Raw genomic sequence first — 25511 nt, forward strand, 5'->3', positions numbered from 1 at the left:
TATGGTATTTTTAGAGCAGAAAAAAAGCAGTAAAAAGATACACTACCCAACCCAGGGTAAGCACTAAGGACTCTTTAAGAGATGAGTGCAGAGGCTGTGAATCAGGAAATCAAATGTGCCCAGCCACATTAGTCTCTCTATATATTCTCAAAAGGTCAAAGCCTGGCAAAGAGACATTAAATTGTTAAAGAGGGTGGCTAATCTCAGGAGTTGCACAGGGTGGAAACAGAAGAGAGCAGTCACATCCAAAAGAAAAGCATGTGCGATATTCAGATTGAATCCCTTCTGGCAGGGACCTCTGCTCCGGCCCCTCACAGGCGGTGGGCGCAGGCAGCGCCAGCCCCGGCGGGTGGCGGGCCGCCCCACCATCGGCGAGTCCGGGTTGCATCTTCCCTCAGAACCTGAGGTAATTGTGCAGTCAGGTGCTTATCTAACGTACTGCTTACGTCGATTTCAAGATTCTGCTTGTCCCTATCACTTACTACTGTGAGAAAACCGCAGTTAGGCCGCCGCAGACCCGCGCGTACGCAGGGGCCGACAGCACCTCACCCCTCTGCGCACCGACACACGGCGGGCGGGTGCCTCGGAGCCCCCGCGGTGCGGGGCTCTGCACCGGCCCGGCCCCGGCCCCGGCCCCGGTCCCGGCGGCGCTCCCTGGCCTCTCCGTGAGGAAAAGGTGTGGGCCGCGCGCGCCCCGAGCCCTGCCACCGCGGGGCGCCGTGCCCCCTGCCGAGCCGGCGGGAGGGGCGCTCCCCGCCTACGCCCGCGGGAGGAGCCGCGAGCGACCGGTAGCGGCTCCGTGCGCCGCCGCCAGCTGCCGGGGGAGGCGGGGGCGGGAAGGCAGCGCGCGCACCTGCCGGGGGAAGGGGAGTGGCGAGGCCCCGCCGGCCGGCGCTCGCGCTCCTTCGCCCGTCCTCGTGCGGCGCGCGCGGCCCCAGCCGCTCCGGGGGCGGGGAGGCTGCGGGCGGGGGGCGGGGCCGGCGAGTGACGCGGGGGCTGCGCTGCGTAAACAGCCCGGCGGCAGCCCGGCACCGGGCACAGCCCGCCCGCCACCGCCGCCCGGCCTCCCGCCGCTCCAGGACCGGGCCGGACCTCCCGCCCGGTGCCGGGTGGAGCGGACGGGGAGAGGGAAGATCGGCGGCCGGCGCCCGCTCTCGCAGCGCCCCGAGGGATTGGCGCCGCAGCCCGGGGCCGGCGGCCGTAGGAAGCGCCCGGGGCCGGCCGCGGGGCGGTTCGCGGCTGGGGCGCCCTCGGCGCGGCTCCCCGGTAGGGCCGGTGCCAGCGGAGCCCGAGCAGCGGCAGGGGCCGGGCGGTGAAGATGGCGACCCCGGGGACGGGCTGGCAGCAGCCGCAGCACAGCTACGGCGGCGGCTCCGCGCCCGGCGCGGGCAAACTCGGCTCCGGCTCGGCCCCGGCGGGGCTGGGTGCCGAGCACGGCCCGGACCTGCACTTCAAAATGAGCAAGAAGATCGCGCAGCTGACCAAGGTGAGGGCGCGTCCCCCGCCGGGCAGCGGCAGCCGCGGCCGCCCCTCTGCCGCCTGCGATTTCGTCCTCCCGGCCGCTGGCCGCCACCCCGGCGGGCTGTGCCCGGGCAGCAGCTGGCGCCGGGCGCGGTGCGGCGGCCCCGGGAGCGGCCCCGGCCCGTCGGTTCGGTCTGGGTTCCGCGGCACAGGCCGGTGCCCGGGCGCGGGGGGACCATCCCCCGCTGCTAGGCTGAGACTCGCTGCTTATCCTGTGGGAATCGTAGCTTCTCTTCCAGGTCTTCTGTAAGCCAGGCTCTGAGTCTTTTTAAACGGAGAAATCCCAGTCGTGCTTGTTCGCCTTCCACTGGAGAGAAGTACCGTTATTTAGCGTGTCTGGTAGCATCTCGAATGCCTTTGATGCTGAGGGTGAAGTGTGAGAGTCTCTCTGGTCTTGCATGGCTGATGGAACAGTTTTCATTGTATCATCCCCGGTATAGGAAATACAATGTATCTTTGTTAAAGTCTGTGGGGTCAAGCTACAAGGTGTTTTAAAAGCATATTGGTAAGGCCGATGGGCCCCATGTTTCAGATGCGGTTGTAGCTATGATTTACTTGGAACAGCCTAAAAAAAATCTTTGGCACTGTAGTATCTCTTAAAGGATGCTAGAGACGTGGGTGAATAGCATTGTTTAGGAAATGAAAGGCAGATTCTCCTTGTTAAAGAGGAAGCAAAAGAAATTACTTCTGTCAAAAATTACATAGCTACAACACTTCAAGGTAGTTTAAAAGCACTGTGGGAACTGCGAGTACTCTTCAAATACATGCTGAAATGGATGAAGGTGACATTTCATTGGAACTAAGAATAAAGAGAATGAAGACTGCTGGCAGTCTCACAGTGGAGACGGTTCATATTTAAAAATAGTATTACCATGGCACACTGTGCACGTTAATGTACTGGAAAACTGATGGCTGAGGGGTATTTTATCTTGTCTTTGACTTCAGAGTCCGATTTCTTTATATGTTAACACTGATGGAACTAAAATTACAATTTCATACAAAGAAAAGTAGAAATAAGCTGAAGAATTTCTTTTTTTACTCTATGGGCATCCAAATGATGAATTAAAGATGTTACTATAGACTTGTGCGTCTTGAAAGGTACAAAAATCACCTAGAGACCATAAATGTATTTTAGACTTACTTTAAGGCCTAGTACATACGCAAAGTAATACTTTCAAAGAATAAGTTTCACTTGTGTGTCTGTTCAGATATATTTCTTTCTTTCTTTAGGAATTTACCCAGCAGTTTATAGTTGATCTCAGAAAGAGCATTCCCCTTCTGTTGTGAAGTCATTCGTGTATACCCATGAGTTCCACATCACTGGGCATGTGCCCTGTGCTCTCCCGGTTATTGTGTGTTTAGATACCTTGAGGTGGGTCTGAGTTAAATATGGATTTACATGTGTGGTGCTGGAATATTTTGAATTTGTACTGGGAAATGTGAAGAGAGTGAAAGTATATCCTGGGGTTTTCATAAGCTTGTCTTTTTATGATCCATGGTACAGTTCTAAAACTCTAGAAACTGTGTCCATCTCTGTCCTGCTGAGGACTTCAGAGTACTGCAAGTAAAAGCTATGAATTGTCTTCTGCTTGTGTATTTTAAATAACTGTAAACTATGTGCTTGTACAAGGAGTTTATGTGTGAATTAGACTTTTGCAGGAGACCAGAACCTTGTATTTATTTCCCAGTGACTTGCAGATTCTGGTAATGTTTTAGTTGGTGTGTTTGTGTTCTGGTTTCAGGTTTTAGGGAGAAACCCTGAAAAAATCAGCTGATGTTTGTACTGACTGAAGGTGTGGAGTGAAGAACAGCATTTTTACATGTAAAACAGGATGTATAGTAAAAATGCATCTCTTGCACCTATTGTAACAATAAAATTAAGAATTTAAAGATGATTAAAAGTGTTCTGTAGCATTAATTTCATTGAGGTAGAGGTGTAAGTTTTGACAGTTCTATAGGTAGAGGGTTTGGGTCCTATGTTTCTGTTTCTTACTTGACTTTTCAGAAAGGGAGGCTTAAAAAGGTATAGAAACTTCTGGGTAAAGTATAATCTAAACTTCATTACCTGCTCTAGAATCTGAAGCCTGATTTGATGGCTGCAGAAATTAATCCTTGAGAAAGGACTCAAGCTACAGGGGAAGAAAGATAAACATGATACTTAATTTCTGTAAGCGAGAGTTAACTGTCAGAGAAGAATTAACTTAACTTTGCATTTCCTGGAATAAACCTGATGCAAAAAAATGTATTGGGCTGTTTCTGTGAAGGTGTTTTTTGACCAATTTGTGCTGTTCTAGCTTTGTCAAATGCTTACTAATTTATGTGTATAGAGCTCCTCTTCAGTAATCTTCTTAATTATTCTTATTAAGAATACCACTTCTTAATTGGGCTTTTCCAATTGTTTCATGTCTTTTATTTATATTTATAGATATAAGACACTTCTTGCACACCTTCCAACTGTTTTCCCCATTTATTTATTTTTTGTCTTCCAACTCTTCTCTGAGACTGCCTTAAAGATACACTAAGTCTCTCAGTGGATTTAGAGATGAAGTCAGGTGCTTTACCAGGTCAAAACAAACCTACCAATATAGTATGGTAAAAGGAAATCTAAATATGTATGGGGCATTGCCAAAGGGATGCACATAGTTAAGTTTTCCAGGCATCTTCTGTCTTGTGACAAAAGAAATGTGACTTAATAGTTTGGTTTTTTAATTTTATTTTCCTTGTACAGTTTGTATTACAAGCTGTGAGTAACAGCAGAAGAAAATGCTTTCCCCACAGAAGATGCAGGTCACTCATGAAATAAGTGTAAAATTCCAAAATTAGGATTCCTCTGTTATGATTTCATGTTACTTAGAGAGGTTCTGATGTTTCAGTCAAAACCGTGCAGGAACACAAAGGAAAAGGTGAAATTTGTTTAATAACTAGATTTAATCAGTAGTTCAGAATGAGGCTAAATAAGATACAAAACCACTTCACTAAGCACAGTACTTCTGAAGTGGTTAACTTTATTTTTACTTTTGGGTGGGGATGGGAAGACTTACTTGATTTAACTTTAACATGCTTAAAGCACAGGGGAAGGCAAAACAAGTAGTTAGAAATGCAGCTTTAAAAATAAGATGATACTCCATTTCATGTTTAAAGACTCCAGTAAATTGTAACTGAAGCAATTTTAAGTAGTTTTCTTCAGTATAAGCTCCTTATTTTTAGGTGTTTTGAAAGATCTGTGTACCAGTTTGGGGATAAAGTAGCATCTGACACGAAGATTAAAGCCAACAAGAAATAAACTGTGATAATGAGGTTGCATGTATGTGTTTGTAGTACTGTATGCTGGAGTGCTAATGCAGTGCTGAATTGTGCCTGCTACAGATGAAGTTATGCATATATATATTTAATTAGTTTGCATAAGACAACTGGAATAAAAAACCAAAAAGTAAGTTGCTGCTATGCTTACATCAGTAAGGAAGAATGGGGTTAGTTTTTACAGTTGCCAGAAGAGTACAAGTTCAAGTGTTTTTGGTTTGGGTGTCGTGTGTGGGTTGCTTTTGCTTTTTGTGCTGTAGTTTGAAGCTTGAATATTTGTGATTGCAGACACATTTAGGATATGGATTTCTCAAAGTCTGTTGTGCAAGCTTTGTGACATCAACATAAAACTTTGACTTCTATGGAATAACTGCATGATCCAAGCTGGGATTATGCATTGAGAATCTTCAGGATTTATTTGGTTGCATGATACTTGTTCCAGAAACTTTATATCAACTGGAGAAGAGTCTGTAAGTGCCATGCTAATGATAGGTACCCTACAGCGATCATTTCTATTCAATAAAAGGAAAACTGTACTTCAGTCTTTTCCCTTGGTACATGCTTAGAGCTGGATGGTTCAGTTTTGGAAAGGTTCCACTCGGCTCATTCAAAGACTAAGGCAACAAAGTTACCAAAGTTGCACCATACTTAAGTAAACAAGAAATTAGAATTTGGGACCCCTGAGATCACAGTTCTGTTCTCAACTCTGCTGCCAGCTTGTGTAAATTTGCGAAACTGCTTTTTTTTAAATAACATTTCTCCTTTGTCTTTCTATCTTCCTGCATTAGAGAGAAGTATGAAGTTAATGTAGCAATTAACACAGTGAGTTGCTTGCAGTTGTTGATAGTAGATTTACTTTGAAGAGTGAAGTCCCAAGTTGATGATCTTGAATTCAGATGCTTATGCTTCTTATTGTGTGGACTTTTTTGCTGGGATAGTCAGAGGTCTCCCTTGGCTATCACAGAATGCAGTGCTATGGAAGTAAGAGCTATAGGGTTTAACTTATATCGATGATTTTTAACAAAATATTTCTAACAAAGCTTTGTCAGCTTTTGTTTGGAAGTATTCTGCCTCAGGAAACAAAACAACTAAGCCTCTTGCCGAAAGCCAATGTTCATTTGGCATAGGATTATAAGAAAACTTAAAAGAAGAGACCTTACAAATAGGGAAGAAATGAGAATCTAAAAAACCCTGTGGAACTGTTTTGATGTTAGCTGTCGGCATGTGGTAGCTGATGCCATTAACAGCTTTGTAAAAACGAGTTTTAGTTTTTTAAGCAACCTTATGTCATCTCTCCAATGTGTGTTAACATTGGCAGTAGGCCAATATTTGCTAACAGTTCTAGGACTGCATGAAAAGAACTGAAATTTTGAGGCGGGTGTGATTTGAGTACATATTTGAATGCCAGAATTTTTGCATATGCTTCTGACTGGTAATGTGGGAATAAATGCTATATTTTGTTATTACATAAAAATGGTTTTCAAGGACTAGAAGGTGTGAAAATGTAATATTAGATATTAATATTTTTTTACGTCTCTTTAGAGATACTTATTTTTGGTTTGCATTAATTGTTCCAAAGGCAATTGAAGTCAGCCCTCTAAGGAGGGAGAGACTGCAGGTAGCACTGAAAGATAAAAACACAGTATTTCTGAAGCAAGTATCTTAAGGTTTTCCACTAATCATGCTAGTATAGTCTCTCCATATTCCCTTTCTGACTCTGTCCACGTGATGTTCTGTGTCCATGTTCTGCAGTAGTTACAGTTTTAGCAAGGGATATTCACAGAAGAGAGTTTTCTGTCCCCATGATGGTATAAGGACAAAGATGGGACTAGATAAAAATGGCAAGTCTTTAATACCATCTGGTATAGTTCAGAAAAGCTAAGTAGAGCTTTCAGGCTCTCAAAATTTTCTTCAGATCATAAATAAAATCACCAGTTATTGTCTTTATCTGAATACTTGCTAGTTGAAGCACTCAGAGTTGCTTTAAAGCAGCTGTGGCTTCCAATTTAGACCTGAAGAGGTCTGTCTTACCTTCCATGTTTTGTAGGACAAAAATTATGGAATGTGGCATTTTAGTTAATATGCTCTTTGTCTCTGAAAGAAGAGAGCAGGAAGAGAAAAAAAAATAAAATTGTCAGTCCTGAAGCAGAGTCTGGGAATTCTTATTAATGCTGGGTTTTCCCAATTGGGACTAGTTGAAAAAAGTTAATTATTCTGATACATGGCCCTGAGGTCTTCAAAGTATCCCCTGTAATGGTTCTTCCATTCATTATAATTGCACACCTATAAGGTGAGACTGCAGGGCTGGTAAATGGACCTGATACGGGTATATTTTAGAGGTCAGTGTTCTGGTATGTATGAATTGGGTCAATGACATTACAGTCTTTTGTCATAAGACATCAAGAAGAAAGAAGTAGGAAAAGAATGAAATATTTTGAATATTAAAAAAAAAACTAACTCATGAATTTCCTTTGCTCTCCATTTGCATAGTCTTAATGGTTGTCTGTTAACTCTCAGTTCTTCTGACACCACTGACAGTTTAATGTTCTAAAGATATTTTCTGTATATGTGTGTATTTGAAAGTGTGATGTTGAAAAACTTGTCTGATCACACACTTACGTAAGCTGCTAGTCTAAAATGTCTCTTTAATAAGCTTGTGCATATATTAGCTTCTCTAAGATTGTTTTGGGGTTTGTGGTTTTGGTTTGTGGGGTTTTTTCTTTCACATTTTAAAAAAACTCCAAAAGATTAATCAACATGAGACAAATAAATCGGGTGAGAGGATGCATAATAGGATGTGGCACCTAGAGACATGGTTTAATGGTAGAATTGGCAGTATTAGGTTTACAGTTGGACTTGATGATCTTAAGTCTTTTCCAACCTAAATGATTCTATGGTTCTATATAATTGATTCTTGTTCTATGCTTATTCATATTTATTGCTATAATTAAATAATAGAGTTACAAGGAGCTGGAAAACTATAGATGTTGTTGCTTTAATATGTAATTCAGCTGTAAATCTGATACATCAGTACATTATAGATACTTAAAGAAAACCTGAAAGATAAGGATTTTAGTACAAAGTTCAATGTTACCAAACATGTCAAAATTAGAAAAGTCATGAAGAAAGAACATGCAGGCCATAAATGAATCCTGCTACTGCAACATCCATAAAGTTTAAAATCTGTCAACTTTCATCAGTTTTTTACATATAATGATATAAATCCTATGGAAAAATTTAAAAAAACATTTGAAGTCTAGTTTGATATTAGTTTTTTTGATGATGATGCTGTTTTCAGGGAAGTACTGCATTATGAAAGAAGTCTTTTGCTATTATCTTGATTTAGATAAAATCAAGAAAGTACTAGCTCAGAGTTATGAAAATAATATGGAAATGCTTTCCTTCAAATGTGAAAGTTGTAAACAGGGGTGTCTTTTATGTATATTTGAAAAAGAAAATCAATGGTTCAACTCCAATAGTACAAGGTATTCATAGATTAATTTATTTCTGCACTTGTAAATGAGCATGGACACAGTGCTTTGAATTATTCAGTCCTGCAAGGAGTTTTGATTTGTCAAGTTTTATAAAAATTAATCAACAGAAGACAGTCTTTTTTGTGTGTCTAGAATATCATGGATGTGCAAAGAAGTTACTTCAACATGAAGAGTCTTACCACTTTAGAAGTCAGATTGCAACTCAGTCATAGTGGTTCTGTATTTTCTTTAAACACTGTAAAACTGTATTTAGTAACAGCATTGTCTGGATATTTCTGTGTTTCGTGCAGCATATTGGTTGCACATACCTTGTTTTTTAATGTCTGGAAGTATAATTGGGTGCATACTGCATCTAATACACATGTAGAAATATTTTTTTGTAGTAAGTCATTGTATTGGTACAGTAGCTTCTAACCACTGAAATTCTTTCATTATCTCATTTTCTAAACTCAGGGTTTGGCTTTAATAAAAACAGTAATTTTGTCACTGATACTACTGTTTCCCCACCCCTCCAAGTCTCCATTGAAAACTATACTCTCCTTTTAACTGTATGGAGGAGGGGGGGCATTACTTAGATAGTAACTAACTTGTTCTTACTGTTTGCAGGCTTACATTGAAATTTGCTGGATTTCTTTAGCAGTAACACTATGAAATCAAATATGTATGTCTTTCGGCTGATACAAGTTTGGCAGTAGTAAGCCAGGCTTCTATGCATTCTTCTAATGACCGATGTCATACCAATAACCAAAGGCATTGCATTCCAAAAATAACCAGAAGAAACAAAAACAGACTAAAGCTATTCACCATCTTGTCCTACTTAATGCATATTACCTGGTTCTGTTTCCTCGGTCAGGCTTTTTTAACTGTATCTAGGAGGCTCTGACGAAGAACAGCTTTTTGCTGAGGCTGTCACTTGGCGAGGCTTAAAATGACAGCCTTTAAACAATAGCTATTGTTGAAAAGTTCATTGAGTCCTTCTTTTTCAAGATACTGCTTAACTAAAATGTTGTCTTTCATTTTAAAGTAGCAGCATGAGATGATTATAGGGAATACTAGCTTTCTATTTTCATTTTTATGAGATTAATTTTTCCAGCCAGTTTCCTAAAATTTCATTTCTAGAAACCTGAATTGTAATATGTTTAGAAAACAGGTGTGCTATAATCCAGAGATTTTTAATTTAGCAATGCTTTTGTTCACAACATGACTGAAAGCTATAACTTTCAGTAAAGAGTGTCTGACGCTGCCTTCTCAGATCTGGTATTTTGCAGTATGAATGCTGATATGTTTGGATAGGTTGTACTAAAAAGTATTTCAGTAATCTCCTATGACTGTCTTTGTCCTTTTAAAATTTGAAAAAAGAAAACAATGGTAAATTATTTCTGTAATAAAGATTGGGGTAAAGGACTTAAATTAATAAATTATCTCCTTTGTGTAATTGTAAGTATAGGTTTCACACTTTAACAAATACAGTTTGTTTGTAGCTGGTAGTAATAAGTAATCAAGGATATATTTACAGGCTAAAAACAATTTTGAAACACCTTAAAAATCTATAGATATCTCTTTTCAACATTAAACTGTATTGACAACATAGTAATATATATTACTTTTTGTGTTGTGCCATTGAGTGGTAGCATTCTATTTGAAATTTTTGATTTATTATTATGGTTGGGTTGTTCACTAGCTTTCCATATTGTATCTAACATTATAGCATTAACGTATAGTTCCTATGCCATAAAAATCAGTCTTTTTTTTTTTTTTTTTTTAAAGCATATGGCTGTTTGCTTTATGCTGAGATAGAATTTGTAAAAATGTGTGCTAAAACAGAGACTGGACTTTGACATGAAGAGCAGTTTGTGTTCTTTGAGTTGATCTAGGAATGTTCTGTGGCCATTCTCTCTACGCCCATGGTTCTTGTCTTGCCTTTCTTAATTTTCATGCTTTGCTTCACACTTTGCCACATTTCAATCCACAGTATAGACTATTCACAATTTGGTGTGGTGGGTATATTCTGCCTTGCCTACAAATTCCTAATACATGAGCTTGTAGTAAATGTCATTTATGTTTGGGCAGGCACTGCTTTACCAAGTATCCTTACACCTTCTGTACAAGTGAAGAGCCTGAAGCAAGCTGAGCTTCTGTTGGTTTGCATTCTTTTCCATAGGTATGAGTTGATGCTCTAGAATAAACTATATTCCAAATCCCAGATATTTTTTTGCGGGGGCAGGGGAAGGACAAGATGGGACACAAAGGTCTTTATGTAATAGAGTTTTTTTTTTCTCTAATGGCAATTGTGAAATGTGTTGGGGTTTGTTGTTGTTTTGTTTGGAGTGTGGTTTTGGGGTTTTGTTTTCTTTTTTCTTATGGGTCTATGCTCCCTTGTTCTGAGGGAAACTAAATCCCCTGCTTTCAGAAAACTTAGTTGGTGAAGTTGGAGACAGAAGTAGCATGTCCTCTTGCTATATGATATCAAAGAAGTTACATAGTGGTCATAAACTGTAGCTTCTTTATGTGCCTATATGCAATTTTGGTAAATGTGGTCCCTTAAAAAAAATCTAATTCAAGTCCTGACTGACGTGCTTTATTTGACACTAGATTTGCTACTAATTCTGACCCTTTTCTGTTTGCATGTATGGAAACGGGTTTCTTTATAGGTCCTTCAAGAAAAAAGAATAATTTGCTCAGGTGTACAGAAAGAAATAATTCACTTGTCTGGGAAGCATAAAAGCCCAGATGTTTGTCAAAGAATTTAGAGTAGTCCGAAGCTTATCTATAAGAACTTTTTTTTTTTTTTAAAATCAAAGAATCGTAGAATCATGGTATCATAGCATGGTTTGAGTTGAAAGGGACCTTAAAGGTCATCTAGTTCCAAGCCCCCTGCCATGGGCAGGGACAGCTTCCACCAGACCAGGTTGCTCACAGCCCCATCCAGCCTGGCCTGGAACACTCCCAGGGATGGGGCATAAACATTGATATATCTTTTATCGAAGTCTGAGGCTGTACGTGCTTTTGTTGGAAGACTCGTGAAGCAGAGCCTTGTCTGACGCTTTGCCTGTCAGTTCTGTTGGAACTGTGGTGAATTTTTCTCTTGCCCCGTTTTGTCCCGTTGTCGCGGCGGCGGGAAGAGGCGGCAGCGGGCCGCTCTCCTGGTGCTGAACGGGCGGGGGGGGGGGCGATCGGTGCGAGCCTGCCGCTGTCTGTGGTGCTGAACGGGGGCCCGGCGACCGGTGACAACCCGCCTCTCTCCTTGGTGCGGAACGTAGGGCCGCCTCGACGTTTCTCTTCACTGGCACTGATGTCAAAAGCGAGTAAGTTTTACTTCCTCTTATGCAAACCAGTGTTTCCCTACTAGCAAGATCTCTTTAGAGGCTCTACTTGTATAACTACTATTGCCCAGTCCTTTTGTGTAGTCAGTGTGGTGAGCCGTAACACTGATTGCACTGAACACTTTGAAAGTAAGCGCAGTGACTTATTTCTCTGAAAATGTTTGCCATGCCATTTTGTCGTGGATTCCCAAAAGCCTGACAAAAAAACCAAAGAAGTGAAAACAAAAACAAGCAGTAGTATTTTTCAGGGAGTTCTGTCAGTTCTCAAACATTTCTTAATTTGCTAATATTTAAATGAGCAGCAGCGTTTTATTTATATTGTCAAGATTCTAAAAGGGGTTCAAGTTTGATTTCCTAAAGCTGATTTAGAGAATATACAACACAAAACTTATTTCATTCAGGATTTATCCTTGGTTTTATTATTTTCTCAAATAAATACCCTATTATTCTTACCTTTTAAGGATTTTCAGAAGTTGGAAATGCAGTTGTCTTGTCATTAAATTCATTAAAGAGATGTATTTTATTTCTGGATGTTGCCCAAAGTATTTTAGATTCAAAAGCCCTTGTAGTTTTCAAAAGAACAGGAAATTGCATCCTGAAATTATATGCTGCTTATTTATTTTGGTGATTAATCAAAAACAGTGATACAGGTCTATAAGATGACTACCTTTTCTACTCTCTTTCTCCACTTAGGTGTTGCTACTTCTTGTTTTGGGTAGCTCTGAACTTACTGTCACTTTTTCAGAGAGAAAATAAATTTGTTTGTGCATGGAGCAATTCTTGTAGAGTGAAGATCTTTGATGTGGTTTGTTTTGCCAAGGGCAAGCTACTATTATCTCCTCAATGTAAAGTCGGTTGTTCAGCTGCGAGAACTTCCAGTGCATTGTTGCACAAAGTCTAAATACCCGCAAACAGATGCAATACAAATTGACTACCTTAAATTCCTCAAGGGATGTCTATACCTGAAAGACTCAAATAAAATATGCAAAAGTTCAAGAAATAAATCTGTAAGCAAATGCAGCTCAGAGACCAAAACACAACTTGGAATAGCCCTTTGGGCTATCCTGTTTTCCTTGCAGCAATTTAAGGTCTAAGCACATAGCAGATGTGTAAAACTATATTCTAGATAGATGATTAGTGAGTAAATGGGATTCTTTCTCACTAGGAGGCAGATTGGAGAATCTGTACATCTGTCACTAAATTTTTTTTTATTTTTTTTTACCTCAGTATGCTTCTCAAGATTTAACTGTCTTAGGAAATTGCCTAAAGCTAACTGTGCTACAGATTTGTAATGTTTATTTCTGGCACAACCTGATTAATAGAGGTTACCATCCCAAAACTGAAAAGGGGCTTTGACTGAGTGTTGATATGTCTGCAGCTGTCCCCACACAAGGCGGGGAGTTGCAGTTGTAAGTATATGCTAAACCTGTTTGTAACAGGAGGAAGTATTGATTCAAGTTGGATGCAGGATGAATACCTAAGCCATTACTGTTCATTAGAGGGCTGTGAAAGATTATTTTTGCAAGTCTGTGTTTTATCACAGTGGAATTTTCAATCATATGTCCTTTTTGGTCAACTCTTGCATGCTCTTTTCTGTGAAAATAAGCACACTTGAAGTGTTTTGATTAATTTTACTTACTTCAGGTCACTGATTTATTACATGATGACTCAGGGGTATATGAAACGTATAGCTGGTCTTTTCTTACACACTTGTGTTTGCCTTTGTAATGTTTTTTCTAACCCTTAAACTATAGGTAGAAAGCCACAGAAGTTCTCCTAAAGTATAGGTTAGAGTTAGGGAGAGGATCTGCTGAAAGCAGAACACAAAGTTAGATATTAAAATCTGTCCTTTTTCTTAGAACCTTTCCTGCTCTGCTATGGGAGGAGTGTATTAATTACTGGAGATAACTCGTGCTTTCTTTTTTGAAGAGTGATGTTATTAAAAATACAAACAAACCAAAGCGTAAATTCTATTTGCTAGCTAAACTTGAAATTGAAATTTGAAAAAGTATTTGAAAACTTTCAACAAATTTCTTGTCAGCTGCTAGATGTTTTAGTCTGCAAAGCAAATTGTTCCATACTGTCTCTTAAAAGGTTAAGACATCATTTTTAACTGTGGAAATAAAACTGGTGTATTGGAAGCTGCATTATACATAAAGTAGTCTTAAAGTGCACCTCAGAATATTTTTTCGGTGTTGTATGTATGTGTGCTTTGTGTATAGCTTAAGTAGATAATTCTTAATTATTTTTTTTTAGGTAATTGCATTTTTCAAGTAACATTTTTGTTTCTCTTGTCGTAGAAAAATAGAGATTTTTACAGTAGAAGGTAAAACTAGGCATGTTTGTTTCGGAGACTGAATATATATACACTGAAATGTGCATGATACAGACCTGTACCTACTTCAAGGTCTCTGGCCTGGAGCTCATTATTTAATGTGAAGCTGCACACAGGTGCTGAGAAAGTATTTTTTTTCCCTTGCAAGACTACTTGTATTTGATTTGTGTTCCTTGATTTAAGATTGCCAATATTTCTGAACTGATTTAAAAAAAAAAGTTTTTAATGTGTGCTGAAGAAAGGAGATTTCTTGGTTTTCCTTTAATCATCTTCCTCTACCATATCAGCTATGGCAGATTTTCTTAGGATAGCTCATCACACCCAAAACTTGAGGTCTTGATGAAGATCCTTACTTGACTGACCCATTAAGTATGGGGAAATTTTGTTGGAGGTGAAAAATTCTGAACAGTCTTAACTATAGACTTTTGTATGATGGACTGTTGGGAGACATTAACTCCTACTCTTCCACTTAATGTTGAATAAAATAAGTATTGTAAGAGTCAAATTTAGCAAACAATTACAATATAAGTACTCTTAAAATAAGCTTCTTCTATTTTAGCTGCTAAGCAGAAGCAATGGTAGAAGCCTTTACTGCAGTTGCATGGGATGGCTTTTTTTAAGAACATTCACTAGTGTTGCTGTCCAGAAGATTACATCACTGATGAAGTTTAAATCCAACAGGATAACAATAATAAGACTGTAGACCAGTAACTGAGTGTTCAGGTTGAGAAGCCACAGGATTCCACTTACTGTATTTAATGGCATGAATGCTTTAGGACAAAGCAATACAATTGTATGCTTTTACCTGGTTTCTTGTAGGTTTTTAATAGAGACACTACAATTTTCCTACTTAAGTATACACTTTTTTTAATTGAATGGTTCAGACAACTTGTGGCAGAAGGTACTGCACAAATTTTAAGTATTTTTATAGGTAGACTAGAGACAAGGAAAAAACTGTTTGGTGTGTGTGGGTTTTTTTGTGGTGGGTTTTTTTGGGGTTTTTTTTTTGTGGGACTATTTAGTTACATATTCACTGCTGTTTGCCACATGCCTGTGTGTTTTCTCCAGGTATATGCTAGATAAGTAGACATTAAGGTGGACTGAAAACTGGCTGAACTGGTGGGCTTTGAAGTGTTCTGGTCAGCAACATGAAGCTCAAATTGAGGCCAGTCACTAGTGGTGTACTCTAGAGGTTGACACTGAGGACAGGACTATTTAACATTGTTAGTGACCTGGATGACAAGACAAAATGCACACTCAGCAAGTTTGTAGGCAATGCAAAACTGGGACAAGTGACTTTGTTTTATCAAACATATAGGTGTGCTACTATTCAGAGCTGAACAGGCTGGAGAACTGCAATGACAAGAACCTCATGCGAAGTCCTGCATCTGGGGCAGCATAACCAGTATGTGGTTGGGATCAACTAGATGGAAAACAGCTTTATCAAAAAGGCCCTGGGGTCCTGACAGACAACAAGTTGAACATAACCAGCAGTGTGCCTTTGGCAAAGAAGGCTGACTGCATACTGAGCTGCATTAGAAAGAGTGTTTCCAGCAGCTCAAGGGGTGATCCTTCCCCCTTGGTGAAACACACCTGGATTTCTGGGTCCAGTTCTGGGCTCCCCAGTATAAGAGACCTGGACATGCTGGAGCAAGTCCATCAAAAGGCCACTAAGATGATTAAAGGACTGGACCATCTGTCATACCAGGAGAGGTAGAGATGGAGACTGTTCAGCCTGGAGAAGAGAAGGCTTGGGGCAATCTTATGAATGTTTGTGTATACCAGATGGTAGAAAGAAAAGAAGACTGAGTGGGCATGTTCTTAGTGGTGCCTTATAAAAAGATGAGGCAATAGACAATAACTAAAACATAAGAAATTCCATTTAAACATAAAAACCCACTTATTTTGCTGTGAGGATGCTAACGCTGGAACAGGTTGCCCGGAGAGGTTGAGAGTTTCCTTCCTTGGAGATATTCAAAACCCAGGAGTTATTCAAAGGCCCAGCATAGTCTGTTCTGGCTGATCATGCTTTGAGCACAGAAGTTGGACTAGATGGCCTCCAGAGGGGCCTTCCAACCTCAGCCCTTCTGTGACTTTTGTATACATGTTATTTCTGTTAATGTGTTGAACCTTTAAGGTTTTGGTGTGAAATGACAAAACTAATAGCCACTATTGTGTAAATACTGAGAGATAGCTAAGAATTATAAATGGTTTTTATTGTATGTTAGACACGATATGTAAGTTACTGGAAGGTATCCCAGTGGACTATAGAGGAATGGTAGAGGACAGTATGAGGAGTTTATTTGTAAAAGGTTTGTGATGATTGGTAAAAACATGAGGTATGAAATGTTAAAAAGGAAAAAGGGGATATTGTAGAGGGATGAAGCTGGTTTAACTAACATTGATAAAAAACAGCTGTGGGCTGGCTTCAGGGCCGGTGGGTTGGCCGATGTAGATAAGGTACAGCTGTGGCTGGCTTTGTTAAGAGGTTGGGCAGCCAAGGAAGAGAGAAGGGGAAGAAGCAGAGAGAAGAGAAGAGAGTGTGTGCCCTGGGTGAGGAGAGAGTAGAAGGCAGCAGAGGGACTGGCATCAAGAGTATGCTGGTATGAGATGGTAAAAGACCTTGCTGCAGCTTGATAGTTTGGAGAGTGCTGCGACAGTGGACCACTGCAAACTTGTTCTAGGTCTGTCTCAGGCTGAGCTTTGACAATAAACTTGAACTGTCAAATGATGTGATTTGTGCAAAAGTGACTGTGCCGCTCTGCTTGCTTTATAGTATGGCTTCTATAACCTCAAACCAAAAAAGAAGACTGGAAGCTTAATGATGAGTCCTTAGCTTGAAATTTATAAAAAATGAAATTTATTTTATATAAACATATAATTATATAAAAATTAATAAGATACTCTTATTTATAATTAAATTATTCTTGCTAGGCTACATATGGAAAAATCAAAAAATGGTCAGTGACCAGACAGCTTTTCATCTTAAACATCTAGGTAAAACTAAATGTTTGAATTAAACATGACACTTCAGATGGCAAAATTTAATGGGGGGTTAGGTTTGAAGGTGGACTAGATTAAGATTTAAGAATAAATTTTAGTCTTGAATTATAATGAAAGCTTAAATGATAAAGAGAAATAGATTTTGAAAGGAAACAGGACAGTAATTTTGTAGACTTTGTATTTTGAGTATTATGACTTATTTTTCTATCGAGTACAAATAACTACATGACTTTATTTTAATCAGAAAGAAATATTTAAATTGGTGAAAGCACAGATATGTTTGTATCAAGAATAATTTAGCCAAGTCTAGACAAAAAAATGGGAAACTTAAAATAGCAATTATGTTGACATAAGTGATACTGTGTTAGATGGTTTTATAGTGGCCTTTTTTAAAAAAAGACTGATTTTTAAAACAGAAATTAATGAAATTGGCTGACTGATCTTACTCCTTTTCTATGAGTGTTTTTCATTCTAAATTAAGAATATCTAAGTGTAATGGATTTGTTGAAATACTTTTGTAGAAAATTTCAACTTCTAGTCATCCTTTTAGACTCATCACTTCATTATCAGTGAATGTCATCTTTTAAACTGTTTGATCCCACTGCAGAAAACTTACTTTTTAAGTGCCATCTCTCATATATTTTTCACCAAAAGGCTGTGTTTCCTATGTGGGTGGTGTTTCAAGGACAAATATTAATTCTTTTTCATTGAGAAAAAGGGGGGGTGGGGGGGGAAAGCAATGTTGAATTGGAGGGTATGTTTTCCTTTAAAATATATACAAATGCAGTGAGGGAGGGAAATTTCTGAATGGGATTATGTCTGGAAAAAAATGCCAGCTTTGCTAACTGTGGCTTGAATAACCATTAAGATGTAACTTGATGATACAAAATACAGAAACTAAAAATGGAAGGGAGCGACTTGCTATGGCTGGCAGGTAATTAAAATATGGAAATAGTATCTGTATTTTTTTGTAATGTCGTTCTGAAACAATGTTGATATAGGATGAAACAATTTTTCAAGTCGTAGCATTGAAGAGTCTGAGAAGCTTTGTGAAGAACTGCTATATTTTGGTAATGGTTTTATAGCAGAGCTCTCATCAATTAAGCAAGTAAGTGTTTTAGGAGTACTTAGCTTGATTTACAGGTACTGGCTGAGTTAAAAAATGAGTACTGATTTCCAGGGAGCCATTATAAAACACTTAAACTATTTTCTGCTGTTTGCTACAGTTCTGACTAACTTTTGAAATGTTTTTTAAACACTTTATTTTTTCTTTCGTGAACAGTTTTTCTGCAATGTTGGATTGTATTGAAATCTGTCATAATGAAAATATCTTTGATGTCATAATCAGATTTAAACTTGCATTAAACTCTATTCAGACTTATTCAGCAAGTTGGTTTTACACTTTAGCATAGAAAGCAAACTTATGCATGGTTAACAAAATTAAAAAATGTCACGGAATCATGCAGGTAATATAGTGCTTAGAAATAACTGTAGTTGAGAAGAGCGGAATATGAATGTATGGAACTGTATTGCTGGACACTGTAAATTATGTAACTCTGAGAGCCAGCAGTGTAAGGGTAGAACAGCTGAGCATTTATCTCAGAAACAGATGTCATGTAGTAGCCAAGTGGGGGATGATGTGCCAGGTCATACAAAGCAGTAGCGGTGATGTCTCCCTTGTAAACTGGGGAAATAGCCCTGTATAATTTAGTTTATAGTAGAGGTATGCTTTACCTGTATCTAGCTGCTTATCATCTTTCTGTCAAAATCTTCAAATCTACTTTTTCCTCTTGTAAAATCTCTTTTGGTTCAAGGTTGTGCATATAATTCTGGGATGTTTTACTCCTGAAAATCAGTTAGACCGCCTACTGGCCAAATCCAATCTATCTGCAGTATTCTGTAATACGTATCTTGGACATTACTTCTAGTCAGTGGCTAGTGTTGTTCGACTGAATATCCAACACATGTCTCATAGTCCTATACCATTATCTTCAAATAGCTCTCCCCATTTAATCTGTATTTCTTGTGTGACATTGCATCTGCTTGCTTTGCACCTGAGTTTTTGCCTCAACTGAAGATATGCTGAAGGCTGTATTGTATTAAGATAGTGCAGCATTGTATCTGTCTGTCGTGCCTTAGCCAGGCCATGAGTCTTTTAAAAATCTCTATAAAATGAACTTGTATTTCATCAGTGTTTAAGCTGTTTGCTTGTTTCATAAGTAGCTTTGGTATGAAAATCCTGAAAACCAAATTAGAATATTTTCAGAACATAGGGTCTGGATATTGTATCTAATACTTTTTTTTTTTTTTTTGCTTTTCTGTCTTGCCTAAGCAGGAATAGCAGCTTCACCTATTCTCCAAACTGGCAATCTAAATTGCATATTGGCAAGTCATTTTTCCTCTTTCCCTTCTGTTAAACACCATATGCCTTCCATTATTACTGCTGTGTTTTCTGGAAGGGAAAAACTAGATCTAAGGGCTCCTATTTTTATTGTATTTTGATATATATTTGTAAATTATGTCTGCCCTAATTTCTTCTCTCTTTTATTAACCTGTACCCAGGTTTCAGAGTATCTTATCTGGCTCTGCTCCACTGTAATTTTTTGGCATGAGAAAAATACCCTACTTGTCCATTTTCTGCAGCACAGCTGAGAATACCCATCTAAGAAAAAAATAGAATTTTTACTAAACCAGAGCAAGATGCCATCTGTTCTACAGTGGACCCCACACATCCAGTCGAGGACCTTGCTCTACTGAATGGAATGGAGTTTCCCCCAAGTATCTATTTGTCAGCCTCACGTATGCACTAATGTCTCTGTCAAATCCCCTTTTGCCCCCCTAAGGTCATATTTCCACTGGTGAGACCCAGTCTGGAGACACCAGCAACATAGCCTGGTCACCCACTCTGCGCCTTGTAATGGGTAAATTGTTTCTCAGTTCACTGGAATGGTTGCTAAAATGATTTGGAAGGTAGCATGCTGTGTCCTGGCCCAGAGACCTGAGATTTAAACCACTCTTGACTCCTGACAGCAGGCCACATGGCTTCTGAACTGGTGAACCCCGTCTTCCTGTTGCTGCTTGGCAAGTTGGTCTATGAAATGCAGCGCAGGTACCGTGCTCCTTTTATTGAATTTCTGATTGCAGAGTGCTCTGCAGCTGTAGGTTTACCTGCTGGCATGCTTTTGATTTCGATTACCTGGCTGGCTCATTAATGGTTATTCCTGTTCCTGGATTTGGACAAAGTGTACATTTCCATGCCAGGCTAATGTAACATAAAGCTCCTGATTAGTTCCCAGAAAGCCTCTCATTTGTTGTCTGGTACAACTCTAGGAGAAAGGCAACAGTGAATGACTGAGTTGGGCACACTGGCCGTTCTGGCCCTGTGCCGAGAGATGTCCTGTATCTATCTGTTCTTCAGGTGAGGATATCTCCTACCCCATGATTAATTGGAACATGGCATGCCTTTTTCTGATAACTACTTTTTAAGGTACAGGCCCTGTAATAACTTACAAATATGCTGAGCTGTAAATGCAAGTGGATCTCTTCAACCAGTAGGATTTTCAGGCAAATACTTAAGCGCTGATATTTCGGTGTGAGTCATACGCAAATAAACAAAACACAGACAGGATTGTAAGTCAAGTAGTTAATGTGATATTGATCTGTGGTTGGCAGTTCAGAAAGCAGAAATAGGTTATTGGCACATCAGATCACTGGTACTTAAGGAGCATGTGTTTAGGAGCATGAGGAAATTGTCTTTAGATATATGTGCTCCTGTGAGGCTTTACGCCCTATGTATATTGTATTGAACATCAAGAAACCTGAAAGCACAAAATATTTTTCTTCTCCTGTTTAACTATCAGCTTAAGGTTATGAGCAGCGTGTTCTCTGACTCACTAAGACTTCTCTTTCACAGAAAATTAAGTGTAAATGTTTAGCAGCAAGTATGAAAGAGAAAATTGGTTGTAAGTTGTTTTCTTTCAAATGTTGAACATTAGGTAGAAGTCTAAATGTGTTAATGTTCTATTCCTGGAAATAAATTATGCTGAACTTAATGGTATCATTCTTTAAATAATTAATTGTAGACAGAAGACATTAGAGATTACTTTGGAAAGCTTGTTGCTGTAATAAAAATAATTCAGTATTTGTTTTCAGAGTTTCTGAAGAAATAATGTACTAAATTTTACTTGGGCATGAATACTTTAGGCACAAGAAGACGACTGTTGAGCAGCTAAAGGATATCTTAATAATAAATTTTCTGTGGAAGTATATTTTTTTGAGAAAAAATTTCAGGTTCTTGCCCTCTGTGGATTTTCTCTCAAAGGAAGACTGGTGTAGTTAGACCAGCTTTTCTGGAGAGATTGCATTGGCAGGGGGCTGTACTTTCACGGCTGCGTACCGTATTTGTCTCTTCTTTGCTCATCATGCTGTGCTCCTAATGCACTGGCCCAGCCATTTAAGTCGACTTGCAGTGAACCAGACAGTTGAAGAGCAAGTGCCTTCCACCTTTCCTGTGATGTCTGAGCAGTTTTGGCCTGAAGTTCTAGGCTGGTTTCTGTTGTGTTGCCAGCAATATAAAGGGCTGGATTGACAAAGCATTTTTATTTGGAGTATTTTCCATAAGAGAACAAAAGGGTTTCTTAGATAAAGGTGGTGGGCTGGTGTTTGTTTTTCTTAATTCAAAAATAAGAAGGGAGAGATGGGCATACATAGGTTTTAGAGTTGGGATTTTTTGGATAACATATCCAACGTGGCTTTTTAAAAGGGGTTTCAGATTTAGTAATAACTTGGTTTTCCTATCAGACATTCTGAGTAGAGTTGTATCTTGGTTAGAATGTAAGGAAAAATAAAGTCCCATTAAAAACTTCAAAGATTATTATACAAAAAAAATCTTCAGCACTTAGTTTGTGGTGCTCAATGTCTGGCTAGCAATGCATGAGAAGGAATAAAATGTTATGTTGTAATCGGCCATCTAGTCTCTATGTAGTAATGCAAAGTAAGAATATATTCTGTGATTGTGGACAGCATTTCTGAAAGATTGTTTCAATTAACTTTTAAGTATTTTTCTCTATTACTATATTTTTATAATGTACTATGGAGCAGAAATCTGTCCAGTAAAACCCAAAATTTTCTGGGTTTTAAATTGTTTATTTTACTGTCTTAAATTGACCTTTCATTGGTCATAATACATACATTTTAGATGCTTTAATATAACATATTTCTTATTATTTGGCCAACATGGAGAAAAGAGCAAAAACTGAATGCAATACCCATTGTAACAAAAAATGTGATAATTCTGGACTATAGTAGAAGATACATTTCTACATAAAATTAATTCATAATAATGGAAGTTTTTTGACGTTTCTTGTCTATGTTGTAGACTAAACTTTTCTATTCACATCCCACTGCATGTGTGGGAAGTGACTTGTCTCTAGAAAACCCTTCTTACTGTTTTCAGTAGATCTTACTACCTGTGTCGAGTAGTACTTGTCTAGCTACAGAGGGCAAGGGTAGGTCAGGCTCGTTTGTCTATGCGTTCCAAATTATTAACAGGTTATGCATGAGCAATTCCTTGTTGGCACTGTAGTTGTGTAGTTCATTAAATAGGTGTGCAGCTCTAGGGAAGTCTTGGCATGTTTCTGGAGGCTCTAGTATTTCAGGCTGGAAGGTACAGACAGCACCAGCGCGCACGGGCAGCAGCACTGGGAACAAGATACTTCACCAGAACTAGGATAATGTAGTGCTCTGACCCAGGGACCCGCATGTTAAGTCTAAAGTGAAGGCTGACCAGAGACATAAGGTTGATGTCTGCGTAAGATGTGATGTTTCTTTCATAGGTATTGGTTCCTGTTTCCATGTAAAATTAGGGAGAATGAACCACACTTTTTTTTGAGATATTTTCTGTGCTGCAAGATATATTTGCCACCTAATACTGGTATTAAGGTGAACTTTTAATTAGAAAGGCATTCAATCATGACTGAATTGCTGGCAGGAGCAGGTGACTGAAGGGCAGCTGACCATGCAGGAGCTGGTCAGCTCTCCAAACCATAACATCTGGTTTGAAGTAAGAAATATTTCTCAGCCAAATAGTCAGGCTTTCAGTATTAGCCACAGTGTGGAACTCTTGTTGTTTGTATTCCATGTAGTTCAAGACACCAAAGCTAATGCAGCAACAGACTGGCTTAACCTTAACACCTAGAATATAGGCACTTCAATAATTATTGGCATAAAAAAAGGTTATTCCTCTTATTGTTACTAACTTACTGTATTGTAGTTTTTCAGACAGAGGCACATACTATTTCAGTAGATTCTAATTAATTATTATGTTACTGTTTTGTATAAAAAGTATTAAGGCCTTTAGCTGGCAGTCTCAATATTCTTGGAGAGAGTATGGTTCTGTCTGTACCTCTGGAATGCTAACTGAAAATACAGTGAAGCATAACCTAACTTTTTCTGTCATCCGGTAAGAACCGCAATTTGTATGATGCATTTAGAGTAGAGCTAGAAAAAAATATGAATTACTCAAATGAACAGTTTATGCTTCCTAGTAGTATGCGGTTGTACTGAAAAAGCTGCTAGTATTTTTAAGAACACTTACAAACAGGCTTAGGAAATGGTTCTTCCTCCAACTTAAACAGAGAGTGCAAAACTTTTTGCCTACCCACCCCCAACTTTTGCAACCTTACTGCCTGTCAATTTTCAGAAACTTAGTTGAGCAGGAACTACTTATTTTAGCTAGGACTTTAATTGATTTCTTCCAGTATTTTTCACTTTCTGTTTTCACTTAATTGAAATGCTGTTAGGTTGTTTTTGCTTCAGTTAGTACATACTTTTTTATTTTTTTCCCTATGTTACTATGCTAATATAGCACATAACTGTACCAGATTTTATCTTTGAGAATTGTATTCCATTACTTTAAAAATACTGAGATGTGTAATAGAGTACTTTGACAGAGCTGGAGTTCAGACTGCTGAACAATGAATGTTGTGATAAAATGCATGCAACTGAATATTGTATTTTATTTTTACATTTTCTTTTGTAACATCTATGCCCTTTGTTTAGGGAATGAATGGTGGTTACTGAATTGGCAGATGTTCAGTGCTTTTTGCAGGGAATAAGTGCATGATGAGCATTTAAAGGCACCTTCTGAATCTGGCGTTGCATATAGGCTTATTTTTCATTTGGAATGTTCAGTGAGAGTCCCATTGCCAAATTGTAATACCTGAAAATACTATATGATTTATACTTTCTGTAGGTTATAGTGCTGCATAACCTGTGACTGGAACGCTGCCTGAAGTGAAGAAGGTTATGGCACTTCTATTCACAAAATCAGGAGTCAAAGGGTGTTTTAAGCATGAAATTTATTTGATCTAGTTTTCTGCAAATAGTTATTATAATAACCTGATCATAAGTGTGAGATTTTTTTATAATACCTTTTCAAACTAAATTTTCTAGCTTCCCTAGGCAAAACTAAGGCCTCTTTATGCAAGATACTGTATGTGTATTTAAAAAAAAAATAAAGCCCTTGGTTTTCAAAGTACTTCTGATATGAACAAAGGAGTTGAGCACTGGACACCATTTAAACAAGTGAGAAGCTAACCTCTGAGATCCGGTAGCTGAGACTGTGTGTCGGTGACAGGAGGGAGGTGAAAACTTTGTAGTCGGAAGTTAATGTTGGCATCACCAGACAGTGAGAATAGAAAGGGTTGAAACTTTGGGTGAAGAGCATTGCAGTGGTAGTTGTGATTCTGCTAATGGAATTGTATGTGGGTTTGTGGTCACTTTTTGCAGTGTATTGGAAGAGGATTTTGAGTCTCTGAACAATGAAGCTCTTTTGCAGTAGGGAAAACTTTTTTTTTTTTCCCTAGGGAGGAAGCCAAAAGTCTAACTGCTGCCTGCAGAGGTATTAGCACTATTAAGGACAGTTATCAAAACTATGGAAGATCTATGTTTTTTCTCTTTTATTACATAGTATTACACATATTAGAAAAATTTAATGTCGTTAAACTGTATTTTGTGGTTTTTTAAAGTTATTTCCTTGCTATGTAAAGATGATTTAGGCTGTTGGTTTCGTTTTTTTCTTTGTCTGATATGTTTCAGAACTTTTTTTTTAATATCAAGCCTGCCCTTTTAGGAGATCTATCTATCTATATCTATATATATGTAGTGAGGATATATCAAGCTGTAGCCCTATCTATAGTACCAATATAGGTAGGTTAGGTGTTTTGGCACAGGTAACGGAATGATGCATGTTTCTTATTTCAGACAATAAAATGCAAATACAGTGTCTGGACTCTTGCCTCAAAAATAAAATTAAAAATAAAAAAAACCACACCCCACTACTCACCCCTGAAAATAGAGCTTGTTATTATCTTGAATCTGCTTTTTCACTTAGAACTCTCTTGAGATTTCTGACTTGTCCAAACACTTGACTGTAGACACTTCCTCCATTCCAGAACTTTGAGGCTCTGTGCTTGGTGCCAGCAGAGTGATTCTGGGGCCAACTCATATTTCCTGGCCCTGGGCAGGTCAGGACAG

General features: G+C 38.9%; 1 protein-coding gene across 9 annotated transcripts in view; it reads left to right on the top strand.

The window, feature by feature from the left end:
• The first annotated feature begins 993 nt into the window (after positions 1-993).
• The window catches only part of FAM184A (family with sequence similarity 184 member A), a 76349-nt gene continuing 51831 nt past the window's right edge, over positions 994-25511 (top strand). For all 9 annotated transcript variants that reach the window (XR_005828505.1, XR_005828506.1, XR_005828504.1 and 6 more), the window contains exon 1: positions 994-1486. Coding sequence is in view for 6 of the 9 variants with exons in the window: in XM_040598615.1 (XP_040454549.1) it covers positions 1319-1486 (168 nt within the window). In the remaining 3 variants the exon portion in view is untranslated. The remainder of the gene's footprint in view (positions 1487-25511) is intronic.

This window comes from Falco naumanni, chromosome 6 (genome assembly GCF_017639655.2).
Source record: "Falco naumanni isolate bFalNau1 chromosome 6, bFalNau1.pat, whole genome shotgun sequence".
In the NCBI taxonomy this organism is placed as follows: Eukaryota; Metazoa; Chordata; class Aves; order Falconiformes; family Falconidae; genus Falco; species Falco naumanni.